We start from the raw sequence: 15,639 nt of genomic DNA, 5'->3' as shown, positions 1-15,639 counted from the left end.
GGAGACCAACCCTGCTCAACAACCCTCACCGGAGACACAGGCTGCTGAACCAAAACCGGAGGGGAAGAAATGGGAGCCCCAGATGCCTTGGGGGGAACTTTGGCCTTGTCCTTGCGCTTGTGCGACTTATCCCGAACAGTAGATGAGGCTCGAGGCCTACTAGTAGAGGCCCTGGTCGCGGCCCTGCTGGGCCCAGGGCTGGCCCCTCCCTCGCCAGGGGAACGGGGCTCAGAAACTGGCCGGACAGTACCTTGCAATTGATCAGCCATGATATGAGTTTGAAAGAGCTCAATCAGCGAGACAAAGGAATGCAATTGAAAGCACTTCGCCAAGAACGCCACGTGGAAGCAGAGACTAAGAGAAGCGACCTCCTCGCTGAGTCAGCAAACTCGAGTGAGGGAAAAGGGAGGGGCGGAAGCAGTGCGCAGACTCAAGCGCGCGAACAAAATCTGCCTTCTCATCCCAGGCGTTAGAGCGCATGCGTGAAAAGCGCTTCCAAATAAGGTCACCGGCTTCAAAGGCGCGAAATTCAAAGGAACCGCAAGGGAAATTCCCAACAGCCGATCCGTGTAATCCTCCGGCAGCCGCTCCAGCGAGGGCACAAAGGAGGGAGGCGGGGAAGGGGGGGAAGACCCGCTCCGACAAGCCAAAGCCTCGGATCTGACCGCGCCCGCGGGCGGGTGCTATCCGGCAGGGGTGGCAGCGCTGGGAGACTCAGCTTCCTTGCGCGCTGATGATAAGGGAGGGCAGGCGGAGAAGCCCCACTCCAGCTGCAGCGATCCGATATCCCTTTAAGGGAAATAGCGAGGGAGGAATCTGCTGACAGCAATCTGCCGCTTTACCTCCAATCCAGCAAGAAATCCACAGTGAAAAACCAAGTAATTTCATCCTTAACCTAGAAATATTAGCAATTAATCAAGAGAGCGTTGAAAATAAGTCTCGTAGGCTTGACTGAGTAATAAGGACTGGGGAGGAAGCGGAAGTCCAGTCAGAGGAGGCGTAACTTTGATATTTGCATACTCAGTCTCAAGGCTAGAAGGCTAAGTTAACCCATGATTGGATTCCCGGAGCAGCACACAGGAGAATTATTCAATTTTAGGACCAAGTAAGACTAGGAAATGATTATTAATTCAATACCTGCCTTATGGAACATTCCTCCCTCCCCCCAAGTTCCATAAGTACTTTAAGACTTGGCTATATCAAGCAGCATGGGGCACCAGGAGACCAGTCACATTTTAAGATGACTCCATTGTTAATATTTACTCTCTCCTGTTACAAATACCATATGAATCATTGTAGTTAGAAAAATATCTAGCAAAAGACATATAATAGTAAGATACAAATTAATCTTCTTGTGAAAGTCAATTTGTCCTAATAGATATTCTGAATTTTTGAAAATTATCTTTAACCAGAAGGCCTATTCAAGCTTTACCTCAGAGGTCAGCACACCTGCCTTGTTTAGCATTACAGAATGAACTGTTGGCAAACTTTCCTCAGTTTTAAATGGATTTTCACTCAATTTGAGTGATTTGAAAATCTTTTGCTTACGATTCATTCTATAATGCTAGACAATGTTCAGACTGCTACCCCTTTCATCTAGCACAAGGAAATCTATAGAATATGTAAGGATATTGATTTGGACTGCTATCTTAGAAGAATGATATTCTTGCATCATCTACATCTTAAAGAAGATATATGGACATGAGGAAGTACTTTGTGAAGGATCTTCCCCAATGCAGATATGTATACCAACTTTGATAATTCTCAGTAAAAACCACAAAGGTAAAATGTTAGTCCAGTGTATTGGGATTGTAAAGGGTTGCTGTGATCAAGCCAAAAGCTGTATTAGTTACATCTTCATGGCAGTCAAAACTCCAAAAATGTTTATTCTAAGGCTGGTGTACATAGTTCGTCTTTAATTTCTGTTCAGTCATTCCTACAAATCTGCAATAAAACTCCTACTAACCTACCATCTGTACACTTTTTTCCAGTTCCTGAGGAATTGCAAAGGTAGATGATGGTGCCTGGGTCAAAGGCCATGCTCCAGCCTAGGGAGGGAAATTATTATTTTTTACATCACCACCAAAATAAATTACGTCATTCTAAAAAAGCACATAAAGCAGCTATCATCCTTTTTTTTTAAAAGCAAACAAAGATCCAATTATAATAAGAGAACTAGAGCAGTGAATAATCCTATTTGGAATTATAAAGCATAGAAATCCATGGAAAGCTAAATAAAGGAAAATCTCCTTGGTTGACCACGATTTCTTATGAATTCTTGAACATATCTATATCTATATTGCAGCAAAACGCTGCAAAAAGACAAACTTTAAAAGAAAAAGCAGACTTTAGTAGATAATAATTAAAATAGCAGAAAAGGCACAGGCTCTTCAGCGCCTTTTCCTGGCAAAGTGACATGTGTTCAGGAAACTATCATACTATTCCTGAACAGGAAAATTATGTTCACTTCCCTACTACCCGCTAAAAGATTTTGATTTTATTACTTTACTTTTCTCACCAGGTTGTTCAACCAGTCACTAACATAAAGCATATAACAAAGCTTCCCATCTTGATAAAAGCAATCATGGACAATATGAAAACCAAGCACTACTCCTGGTTCCTTCCAAGCATGTCATAAACATGTTTCAAGAGGTTTTGGGGTGCTGGTGTCTGTGAAGACTTCTTTTTGCAGCATCCCATCATATTCTTGCAGAATTGCCTGTGACTCATCTGTAGAGATGCTACTGCATTAACACTTCTGTGAAAAATGTTTTGTGTTAATGGGGATGTTGTATAAAATTTTTTTTAAAAAATCTATAGAAAGAAATTTGGATTTCTTTACAAAATATTTAGGATTTACATTCAATGAATGCTTGCTCTGCCTTGTATGTAAATCCAGGAATCAAAATTTAATCTAATCAAAATGAGGCCCATACAAAAGTTATCAATTAATGTTTATAGATGCTGACAAAATGCCTTAGAAAAAAAAATAAACTAAAGACTGAAAGGGAAAAAAATAATTCTAAGACTTATTTTGTTTAGTGGCCATGAAAAGTTGAAGTTGAAAGCAAGCTACCCTAAAAGGTAGACCAGACCAAGAAACAGATATTATGCAGACCTAAAACTGCTGTTATTAGAGCAGTAGAAGCACAGAAATCTTGCAAGCACAGCTGGCTCACCACATAGGATAATTGGGATTTGAATTTCCATTGCTAAGCAATGCTGCCATTTTGAACATGGTCACACCTGATTTATGTTTTTCCCATGTTTATTAAATGAATCACCATGATCATTAAAGTGAATCCAGCTTTTCCCATTGACTTTGCTTACTGGATTCAGGTTGGGAAATCCCATATTGAAAAATCACCTGACATCAGGACACTGCAACTGTTGTAAATATGTGCTGGTTGTCAATCCTCCTAATTCTGATCCCATGGTTTTGGGGATACTGTGACAGTCACCAGTGTGAGGCCCAGTCATCACTTTTTTTCAGTGCCATCATGACTTCAAACAAGCACTCAATGAATGTTCATTAGTTGAGGACTATTTCTATGAACGTGCTTCCCCTCCTCCCCTTTTTATTGTCATGAGAATTAAGGTGGGGGGAACTATCTAAGGCAGTGGTTCTCAACCTGTGGGTCGGGACCCCTTTGGGGGTCGAATGACCCTTTCACAGGAGTTGCCTAAGACCACCGGAAAACACATATTTTCGATGGTCTTAGGAACCAAGACACCAATTTTATGGTTGGAGGTCACCACAACATGAGGAACTGTATTAAAGGGTCAAGGCATTGGGAAGGTTGAGAACCACTGATCTAAGGTGTCTTCATAAACTATTTTCTTGATCTGGACTCAAGTCCTGTTTACTGATAACTGCCTTGCCAGTGAATCTTCTCTCCATCCTTCTATAGCATTCTTTATACTCACTATAGTATCTGAAAGCCAGATGCAGCAGAAGTACCTCTTATACTTGTTCTTGTGCCATCAACATTACACACTAAATGTGGACACATACAAATGAAAACACAAATAGATACATTTCCTTTTCAAATACCTGAAGAACGTATATCTGAAAACTAATTCCCAAATCTACGATGGTGTCTTGATTTTTTATGAAGTTGTTGAATTTGTTGTTAAGATCGGCACTAACACTCATGTCTGTATACATTCGATGGAGTTTGCTAGTGAACTCATAACCACAGGCTTGCTGTAAAACAAAAGAACACACACATGTCAAATTTGTAGTTTGACTTAATCCTTACACTGAAAAAGGTATAAGGATAAAATGAATAAATAACCTATAACACCATAGCCGACATATTTGCTAGAGGTATTTACCTAAAAAGCATATGTGTTAAAAGACAAATGCTTTTGAAAGAAGCTACTTCTGTTTTATGGAGAATGAGGACCTTAGAAAAATGTAGTATGGTGTTAAATGTGATTCAGTAAATATTCTACAAGCATGTCAATTTTTTATCTTTAAGAGCAATAAATCTAACCATAGCTGTTATTTTTAAAAGTCAGAAGGCAACCTGAAAGCAACAAGTTTAAGAAGCACTGCTGTACATCATATTGATATTGAATAATTTAAAAAAGAAACGCTACTACAGGTAATCCTTGGTTTATGACCATAATGGAGCCTACTCATTATAGTCGTAAGTTGTAACAGTCATAAAGCAGGCCATTATATAACTTTTTTGTGGTGGTTGGGAAGCAACCTCGAGAGTTGTAAGACCATTGTTTGCTGTGGGCCATTTTCGCCGAAAACAGCCATAAATGTGGCCCACTGTCAAAAATCTGACATCCAGTGAAGTGACCACAGGGGCAATTGTCAGAATGGAGTCATAAATAATTTGGGGATGGGCTGTCATAACTTCAATGACTACTTGTATTCAGCCAGTATTCATGAAAGCTAACTAGATACCAAATACAACCAGTACTAAGCTAGATAGTGTCTGTTATTCTACAGCAGCTTATTTGTTCTCATGTTAGGAACAGTTTCAAACCTTTTCTTATTGTTCTATAAGTAGTGTAAACAAGTAAACAAGTGCATATTGCAAACAAGAATAAAAACTATGAAGAGCAATTCCCATCAATTCCAAATTAGGTAGAACCAATTTACAGGAGATTCTGGTGAGATCTGTGTACTACACATAATAAAAGTTCTATGAAGAACATCTCCCAGTTAATTGAAGGGTGTTTTTTTTTGCACACAACTTTAAATCAGGAATTGTGATTTTTCTAACTTGTGTAATCTTAGCACCACCTGCAGGTTCTTTTCTTAATATGCAATTTTCAGCAAGTTGAGTCTCAGTGCAATTTTCTAGCTGGAAAACAACTAGAATCTATTAATTGTATTAGATATAATTATATTAGCAGCCTGAAAAAAAGTTCACCATCTTGTTAAAAATTGACTTGCAATCAGGTTAGTAACTGTTTAAAACATGAATAAATTTAAGCACCAAGAAGAGTTGGGTTTATTGTACTGATAAATTACTGTTTACCTTCAATTTGTTAATCATAGCTTCTTCTGAGTCCATGGACATCGATAAACCATGTATAAGCCTTTTTGCCAACATTCTGGCATAGAACTACAGTTAAAAAAAAACAGGAGTTCAGATTTCCTTGCATAACAAAAGTATTCTTTAAAGGGAAAAGTAAAAGCATACTGATCTTCTGATTTACCTTTTGAAAAACATCTTTGTCATCAATGTACTTGAAAACTGTAATGAAGCTTGTTAGTTTGTCTTCCACTTCGTTTTCTGTCATGCCTTTTGCTGATTTTTTTAGCAAATTGTCACAATATTTGGCCAACTCAAGTTAAGGAACAAAAAGAATAGTCATTAAGGCAAAAGGAAATCATTATAATGATAACTAACTAATGGTAAGCAACTTAAGTGAAGCAATCAGATGCAGCACACTGAAGAGATTTATCGAAGTTAAAGGAAATTGTATTTATTTATATATTAGTTCTTCAAGCTTACATGCAACTTCATTTGCAAAAAGGTTCTACAGATTGAGAACAGAATATTTCCTAGAAAAACCAAGTTTTAATGGCTTTACTAATCCCCACAGGACCAGTGTTGACCTGAACTCAAAAGGGATGCTTTCCCATAGAAATGGGATACCAATGGAAAAGACCGGATCATCCCTTGTGGATACATTTTTTTTTAGAAATTGAACCTGAATAGTTCTTTCAGTTCAGACCTTGTTGGATGAACAGATACTGTTGGAAACATAATTGTGAAGATACTTGAGTCCTAAGTTTGTAGGACTTCAAAGTGACAACCAGAATTTGATCTGCACCCCAAAGACATCTGGTATTGCAGTGCAATTCCCACAATACAACTGTCATCCAGACAAACCAAACTATGTCCATAACAATTCTGCCCACCATTTTGAAAGTTTTCATTATTTGTTTCCTTGCAAAAAAAAAAAAAACCTACAAAATTATTACCTGTATTCTACACTTACACTAAAGCACATAAAACTAGTATTTGACACTTACCAGCTCAGGAGCTTTGCAGATAGACTTTGGTTCCCTATAGTTCACTACTGATGTTAAAGCCTAATTAGGAGCACAAGAAAAATAACTTTAATAAGGTATGCAAACGTCATAGCACTGACCACACATATGTAAATAATACCTCTGAGAATAAATTCCCAACCAATTGCTGACATGGGAGAACTGGGGTAATGCTGTGATTAGGGAAGCTGTATTATGAATAGAGAAATTCTTATTTGATACTCATGGAATTTCTCTTAATGACTCTGAATCGATCACTACATCTCAGTCTATTCTCTTCCCCAAATCCTATGTATTATAATCTACAATGATGACATGGGCACCAATGTATTAACTGCTTATTAAATTTTAACACTGCACTTGGAAACTGAAACTGACTTGTAAATATCATGTGCTGCATTATTTACAAAAAAATTAGAAGATAAAAGATAGGCTGGATTATGGGCTTTAATTACGTCAGTGCATACAATAGGACAAGGATACAGAATGTCCCCTAGATTTAATATTTTATGGACAAATGCAATGGCAATAGAGGCTTCATTGGTTTGGTACAGGGATACATGTATATTTGTGTGCAGATGTTGTTGCATTACTAGCTATGAAGCCAAATGTTCTGCACAATTGTTACACATATTGCATGATATAATAAAGCATATTGATCTGAAAATTAATATAAGGGCAAATTGGAGTAGAATTCTGCAAATAAATGTGGCAAAACTAAAAGAAGAATTTGTCAACCTTAAGAGTATGTTTAATAAAAATAGAGGGAGAAACATATGTATATGTGTAATTTTGTCAATTAAAATTTTGAATCAAGAATAATGGTGTCATTAAATTAAAAATGGCATGCTCACTAATTACTACTTTTGCTCTAGGGAAAACTACTATTTAATGGACAATTTGTCCCAGCAACCAATGTTGCTCCTTTCCTCCCAATAATGTTCACCTCAGAAATATGTTCATCTCCCTTAATTTAAATATGTTAATCTTCCTTTTCTGGACTGATGATTGGCTTATGCAAAGAACCATCTTGGGTGATTCAACTTGGGAGATGTTTTCCAAACCCCATTTAGTAAAGACATCATTAGAATTGGGGGGAGGAAAGGGGAAGCATTTTCTAAAATAATAATATTATGCCTAAGAACTCAGTGATAATCTATTCTTCCTGCTTCTTGAGAGATGCAACTATGTACCTCTTCTTTGCATTACTAAATTAAACGAAGTTGCAGAAATCAGATGTCTTTAATGATATCTGTTTCTTTTATAGGCCACACTTTGCTAGGCTGATGAAGGTATTTGGAATTTCCTTATCCCTTGGAGCTTTACATATGGTTCGTTAGTCAAGACTCATCTGTTAACCAGAGTGATATCTACAAATAAGTGACTTCATTTTCATCCTGTGATCAGTTATTGCCTAATTGTTTCCTTATGAGTTGGAAAGTTTAACATTTATGGTTTCATACATGAGAGTGCAGCTTCCAAGATTGCTAAAATCTGTCAATCCATTTTCAGAGGACCTTAGTGATTTTAACCAGGTAGCCAAGCTGTTCATGCGTTTGGAGTAGGTTTTATCTTCTTTTGTAGTGTGTGATTAAATGGAGGTAAAAATAGGCCAAAACAAATAAATTCTTATGCAAGTATTCAACTGTTTCTAAGCTTTGCTCTTCCTCTTGAAAGCACATGTTAAAAAGTACAGCCATATATTCTTTGGCTTAAAAAATAAATCACACAATTGGGATGTCTGCCTATACAAAACAAATTCCGTAGCTTACATTTTCTCCTGATGGACACTAAAAACAGGGGACAGGATGGAGAAATTTTAAGAGACAGCAGAGCAATGGGTTTTCCCCCCCACACTTTAAGGTGTGTGGATTTCAATTCCCAGAATTTTTCAGATTCTGTATCCGTATGTCTTAAAGTTTCTAGGTTTGAAAATATTGTTGTATAGGGCAATATATGCATATAAGGAAAAACAGATTGTGAACAAAACAAAAAAAGAGGAGGAGGAGGAGGGGGTGGGGAGAATGGCAACTTAATTCTCCCCTCTCTTTAATCCTGAGGTAGTGGGAACATTGGAGAAAACATAAAATGAAACTGATAGCAGGGAGAATGGGTCAGGAAATCTATTTGGTAAAATAAAGAGAGTCAGAAAGGGGCATAAAAACAATACAATAGAACGAATGAAAAGGATTTGAACTGCAAAAAAAGTATACGAAGAAAGAGAGAATGAGTTAAGAGGGAAGGGAAGTCAGATAAACATTGTGACTGGATGGAATTAAAGAGATTTCCCCCAGAAAAGAATCCTGTGAAAAGAACAAAGAAGACAGGAACTTGTGGGATCCAAAGCCAAAAGAGTGATTCAGTGATACATGTCTACTCCTTCTTAAAGAAACCACAACTTTCTGCCACCTGCAGGACACTCATGCAGTTCCAGGAAAATACCAATTTGAATAAAAGAGTGAGGGACAGAGGGGTGACAATCGTACTCTGTAAGGGCTACCTTAACTCAAACATTGAGAGATGCAGCAAGCATATCCATCCAAAGAATCTTTTTATGTTTCAGAATCCAATAGCTGCAAAGTATGGAGAGGTATCAAACAAGGAGATTTTGCAAGGGATAGGAAATAAAGTGGAATTAAGTACACTATAGTACACTTCTTTTTTTCTCAAAAAAATCTATCTGTTTCGTTGCTTTTCTATTTTTTAATGATTTCCCAAGTTTTGTAAAACACTTAAGTTAGCCTGCAAATTAAGGACTGTTTTGAGGCATCTTTTAAAAGACTCACTCAAAGGAAAGGGATTTGGTATGAATAATAAAAAAGGGTAAGGTCTGTTTCATCTTAAGCTGAGGATTCAGTGAAACTATCCACATATTTTTCTTTGCAACAATGTGAAAAGGGTTTGACGCTGCTCCTTCTGATTTTTCTTTTAAACCACATCTTAGCCTTGCCAACCACGATGGCATTCCATGGTGGCTTTCCTGTCCAATTTCTACCCAGGCAACCCTTCTTAGCTTCCAAATAGCATTAATTTCCATGCATTCGCTCTAAATCTGTTGACTTCTAGAGTGAACCCTATGTTCATCACTACATGGTCTGTGTAGTATTTTCATTGAACTCACCTTATCAAGGGCACTCATAAAACGCTGATCGCCATTCAAAACAGTATTTATGAGCTGAACAAATTTACTATGTACTTCCAACACTGATTCTACAAACTGAGTGGGCATCTGAAGACAAAATCAGACAGAATAATAAAAAACCAGCAGTTCTGCAACAATTCTTGGCAAAATAATTTTGATACAAAGAAAATTAAGAACACAACTTAAACTCATATCCTGTTAAAAGTATGACTCTGTAAAAAAACCCAAAAATAATTCTCAGAATATATTTGCTGTCATCATTTTACAATGCTGTAACTTGGGTTTTCGAATTTTATTTCACAATGTACAATTGCACGATGTTTTGCAAGTCAACTGCCTCAATTCCCAGTTCATTGACCCTCCCAAGTTAAAATGCAATTCATCTAAAGGGAAGCGTGATGGTTATTACTGCTAAGAAACACTGCCCAAATTTGATAAATGGGTTGCTAATTCTTCATGGGAAAAAAACAAACTGACAGTACAATTCAAAATCTGTATTTTCTTGTGTTGGCAGATATATGAATATTATATATTTTCATTTAAGAATCTTCGTGATTGCCAGAATTCAGGTTTAGCGAAGATAATTGGGAGGCATATAAACTCAGGCAGGGGCGTGACTATATTTACCTATGCTTTGTACTTTGGTTTATAGTGCTGACATATCTTTGTATATTATATTTATAAGCAACCTTCCAAATGTGATGGGCTATAGATTTAGGTCAAGGTGATCGAAGTTGGAATATGGAGTCCTTTATGCTGTCTGAAGTTGTTTGCTTTCAGCTGTTTCATTACCCAACTAGATAATGTCATCAGGATGGGCGAGTGTGGGGTTTGCTCCCTGTTTTTCTATAGTCGCTTGCCTTGCCTATGTTGGTGGAAATATGGCTTTCACTTTGGTAGCTCCTTGATTAAGGTATTGTGATATAAGCTGTTTAGATTAAGTGGGACAAAAAACCCTACTAAATGAGCTAATTCTACTTTATTATAAAGTTACCTTAGCAGAATTTTGCAAGCCTAAAGGCATACATTTTAACCATTTGAACAATTAGGGAAAATTCTTCCTAGGTTTCTTCTTCTGACTGTTAATTCATTAGGGGCTCTTTTCTCATTGTTTCCTAGATGTCCCCAAGATCATCCACACATTCCATTACACATGCAGAAGCTTGAAAACAGAAAACAATACCCTAATCGAGGAACCACCAAGAAGAAAGCCACACTCTCACTTACACTGGCAGGGTAAGCTACTGTTAAAAAGCAGAGAACAAATCTCACTCTCACTAGCACTGGTGATGTTATCTAGTTGGGTAATGAAATGTCCGCAAGCAAATAATCAAGTTCAGAGGGCACCAAAGACTCCATAGTTCCACCCTGAGCTATACATGTTTTCTTCTATAAAATAGAAAGCTTAATGCATTTCAAACTTACCAGTATGAGAGGACTTTTTTAAATACCCAGGGTTAAAGATCCTCTTAGGTTGAACTTCACTGATATTTAAATTCATGTGTCTGTGCTATTTTTGTGACCACAAAAGAGAAATAATTTACTGTTACTGTCTCAGTTTTGCCTACAGACTTGGGATTTCTTTGTTGTCTTTTGTTCAAATACTAGGTCTGTTTTTAACCTCAGCCAAGGTTGAATGCATGAGCTAAAACACAGGTAGTCCTCGATTATGCTCACAATTGAGCCAAAAATTAATGCTGCAAAGTGAGATGTTAGTTAAGTGAGTTTTGTCCCATTTTACAATCTGTCTTGCCAGTTTGTCATTAAGTGAATTGCTGCAATTGTTAACTTAGTAACACAGTTGTAACATGAATTGACTTCCCCATTGACTTTGCTTGTCAGGTGGTTTCAAAAGGTGATCACATGACCCTGGGACATTGCAACTGTCATAATATGAGTCAGTTGCCAAGCCTCTGAATCTTGATCACATGACCATGGGGGAAATGCTACAATTATTGCAAATGTGAAAAATGGTCATAAGTCACTTTTTTTCAGTGTTGTAATTTTAAATGGTCATTAAATGAATGGTTGTAAGTCAAGGACTTTTGTCTGCAATGAAATTAACAATATGGTCTATCTGTTTACCAAACTATAAAAACTTAAGATATAGCAAACGGACAGTCACAAGCAACGTCTTTATATTTTGAGGTATCAAATCATTTTCTTCTGCTGAAGAAGAAAAACTTACATTTTCCTGAGAAAGATTGCTAGTTGCCCTAAGGCCCTCATCATGGATATGGTTTTGTAGTTCCTGAATCATATGAGGTAAGCCACTTGGCACAGCATGAAGCAGTGTGTACATGTTTGCCATATCTGTGTAAAGAAAGAACTTAATTTTCAGGATAGGCATTTCTCCCCCAAAAAAACCAATACTCTCAAATGCTAATGTATAATATAAACAGCATGATGTCTTCGGAAACCATCATTCCTTCCTAAGACATTAAAAGGAAAGAGAGTGAAGATGTATGTTGACCTTTGCGCTCTACTTCAAATCAGGAACCATGCTTTATAAAATCACCTTGTATGGGCTGTTGTTGACCGATGCCATTGGGTAAACAGACTAGAAGCCCTGGTGATGCAATGGTTACAACTATTGCAAGCTAACTTTGCCCATAACCAGGAGTTTGATCCTGACTGGCATGAGACTGATTCAACCTTCCATCCTTCAGAGGTGGTTAAAATGAGGACGCAGATTGCTGGGGACAATAGACTGACTTTGCAAACCTCTCAAAGAGTGCTATAAAGCACAATAGAGCAGTATGTAAGTCTAAATGCTATTGCTATACTATTTAGCATTGGATATGATAGAAGGTTAAATCATAGATTAGTTTTAAACCAGGTTTAATAAAAGGAATAGAGATATCCATACACTTTCTTTGAAACTCTTGACCCTAATCCACACTTATTCTATATTGTAGCCTCACAGATTAATGGCCATCTTTCTTACATCTGATTCACTTTGGTTAGAAGGAAAAGTACTTTTGAACACATGTATTGCTTTTAATAGGTGTTCAAACTTTTATCCCATAGGACACTTTTTTACCATTTCTCTTCTCTTGTCTGATGATGTTATGACATTCTGCATGAAGAAATTGTAAGTGGTCTGCTACCATTCGCTGTTGGCATTCATTAATTACTTTGCCGTAGGAACTGGGGTGTAGATACTTTCGACATCTTACTTCTTCATCTTTTAGCCTACATAAAACCTAAAAGTAATTTTCCACATTAAGAACACAATTAAATAGTAAGAGCCTAAAAGTAAAAGAGAGTATCGTGTTTCCCAGAAAATATGACATGTCCTGATAGTAAGCCCATGCCATATTTTTCTAGTGGGCAAAAATGTAAGCCCTCCCCTGCATATAAGCCCCCTAGAGAACACTCCATCTCCGGCCAGGCAGAGTGCCGCTCACCAACTTAGCGGTATCCCGAAAGTGCCAAGCCACGGGAACTGGGGGAGGGAGGCAAAGGTGATTGCGTTGCTTGGCACCTTCGGATACCGCTAGGTCGATGAGCAGTACTGTGCCCAGCTGAAGAGGGGGTTGCCGGGTGGCTGCTCTCTTGCAAGCGGGCAAGAAGAACCTCCCAAAGAGCCGGGCACATCCTTATGGGCGAATGGCTGTGTTGCGCTGTCACAACAGCGCAACACAACTGTCATGAAGCGGCCATGCTCACGAGCAGCCACTCAGCAAACCTCCTTTCCAGCTGGGCACAACACCATTCACAGACCTACGGGTATCGGCAAGCCGTGTGAGCACCTGTTTGCCGCCGCCCCGCTCCTGTGGCTTGGCACCTTCAAAATGCCAGTGAATGGCACTCTGCACGGCTGGAGAGGGGGGTTGCGCGAGCAGCTGTTCTGCTGTTGCTCATGCACCTCCCAGCCTCACGGTGCCCTGGCCCAGCTCTCCCTGCAGAGCCAGGGCACCTCCGCTGCCGCCGCATGGTTTTTGCAGCAGCTTCTAAACCGAGTATTCTGGCAGTAGCTGCTCTGGGCGTACGCTCTATGGTTGTGGGCCAGCTGCCGGCAGAGCTTACAACAATAGAGCGGCCACTGCTGGAAGATTTGGTTTGAAAACCACCAAAAAAGTCATGTGGAGGCAGCGGCAACAGAGGTACTCTGGCTCTGCAGGGAGAGCTGGGCCAGGGCATCATGAGGCTGGGAGGTGCGTGAGCGAGAGTGGAACAGCCACTCATGCTACTACCCTCTCCAGCCATGCAGAGCGCCATTCACTGGCATTTCGAAGGCGTCAAGGCAATTTGAAGGCACAGGAGGAAGGTGGCGGCAAACAAGCGCTCACGCGGCTTGCCGATACCCCTAGGTCAGTGAATAGTGCTGTGCTCGGCTGGAAAGGGTGTTTGCCGGGTGGCTGCTCGTGATCGTGATCATTTCATGGCTGCTGTGCTGCGCTGCTGTGACAGCGCAACACAGCCATTCTCTGTGTCCAGCTTTTGGGAGCCCACTCACAAGAGAGCAGCCACCCGGCAACCCCAAAACAATAAACCCTCCCCTCATAATAAGGCCCAAGCCATATTTTGTGAGTAAAAAGAAAATACAACCCTGTCTTTTTTTCGGGGAAACACGGTATATATTTTCAAGTTATCAGGGCCAATTCAACACCAAGGCAAATATAAAAAGTTCATTTTTCAAACTACGTCTAAACATGCCTAATCATTTTGTGATGTTATTACAAAGGAAAAACATTTTAGAAAAAAACTAGAAGAATGGGTTAGGATGAACTGAAGTGCCAAGTAAGACACTTCCAAGAATTTAAGAAAGAACAAGCAAAACTGATAAGATTGTAATGCTGTAATGGAACTTTTGCAAACAAATATCCCTAAGATTTCAATCTCAAAATATTTATCAGGACTGTCTCTTATGAAGGTCTTTTTAGAGACTTGTTGGCTGCTGGCTTATTTTCTTGTTTAACAAACAAGAAAACAAAGCAGGATGATCCGGAATCCCATACTGATATTAGTTATCCTGGCTAGTATTAACTATAATTCTGTTCTATTTTTAATTAATGCTTCACACTAATGGCATCATTCTGAGCATTTACATCTTGCTTACTGTTTTATATAAAATATACACAGTTGAAAGTAGTCAAATTACAAAATATCAGTAAATAAATATGTATCAGGATAATTACAAGCAGCATAGAGCAAGCCCTGGTCACCACCTGTGTGAATTACTGTAACTCATGGGCTGCCTTTGCCATGTATCCAGAAGCTTTATCTGATATACAGTATGATGTGGGCAGTTATTTGTGTACGAACTGCTCCACGAGTTTTGCATCACTGTTCTCCATATAGAGCAGTGATAGCAAACCTTTTTGACACCAAGTGGTAAAAAGGGAGTGTGCGCACACGCTCATCTAGGTCGCAACCCAGAAGAGGAGCTGCCCATGGAGTATTTGCACGCCAAAAAATGAACTTCCAGTTTCCGGCGCGCATATACATGCCAGCTAGCTAGTCTTTTAGTTACTGGTGCGTATGCGTGCGTGGTGATCAACTACCCTGCACGCTATGCTCACACTGGAAAATGGAAGACCAGCTCTTCCATTTTCCGGCATGGCCGAGCGCATAAAGGCCAGCTGATTGTTGGGTGAACATACACACCAGAAACCCAGAAGAATAATGGGCAATGCCGCACATGCCAGGCGACATGGCTCTGTGTGCCATTTTGGGCACGTGTGCCATAGGTTCGCCTTCATGGATATAGAATGTCACTGGTAGGACTCAGAAAGAGACCTTTTCTGCCGCAGTGCCTGTCCACTGGAACAACATCCCCACCTGAGGTGAGACTGGCCACAATCTAGTTGGCTTTCCAGAACAGCCTGAAGACATAGTTTTGCCATCTGGCCTGAGGATGCAGTGAAATTGTTGGAGAGCCTGCTAAGTGATTATATTGTGAGGAAAATGAGGCTGAATAAATAAATAAATAAATAAATCAGTTTGATCTTGACCGATTCGAGAT

General features: G+C 39.1%; 1 protein-coding gene across 4 annotated transcripts in view; it reads right to left on the bottom strand.

The window, feature by feature from the left end:
- The window catches only part of CUL2 (cullin 2), a 58,170-nt gene that overhangs the window by 26,038 nt on the left and 16,493 nt on the right, over positions 1–15,639 (bottom strand). For 3 of the 4 annotated variants that reach the window (XM_087712534.1, XM_087712537.1, XM_087712535.1), the window contains exons 9-16: positions 12,712–12,874; positions 11,857–11,981; positions 9,648–9,755; positions 6,509–6,568; positions 5,686–5,814; positions 5,505–5,591; positions 4,055–4,207; positions 1,971–2,048 (exon numbers count right to left, since the gene is read on the bottom strand). In XM_087712534.1, the coding sequence (XP_087568660.1) occupies positions 1,971–2,048; positions 4,055–4,207; positions 5,505–5,591; positions 5,686–5,814; positions 6,509–6,568; positions 9,648–9,755; positions 11,857–11,981; positions 12,712–12,874 (903 nt within the window). The remainder of the gene's footprint in view (positions 1–1,970; positions 2,049–4,054; positions 4,208–5,504; positions 5,592–5,685; positions 5,815–6,508; positions 6,569–9,647; positions 9,756–11,856; positions 11,982–12,711; positions 12,875–15,639) is intronic. The other variant, XM_087712536.1, reaches the window with a different exon arrangement.

Source organism: Thamnophis sirtalis, unplaced genomic scaffold (genome assembly GCF_051295495.1).
Source record: "Thamnophis sirtalis isolate CommonGarterSnake01/CBP01778 unplaced genomic scaffold, rThaSir2_p1.2 scaffold_4, whole genome shotgun sequence".
Lineage (NCBI taxonomy): Eukaryota > Metazoa > Chordata > Lepidosauria > Squamata > Natricidae > Thamnophis > Thamnophis sirtalis.
This window is presented reverse-complemented; position numbering and strand designations above follow the sequence as displayed.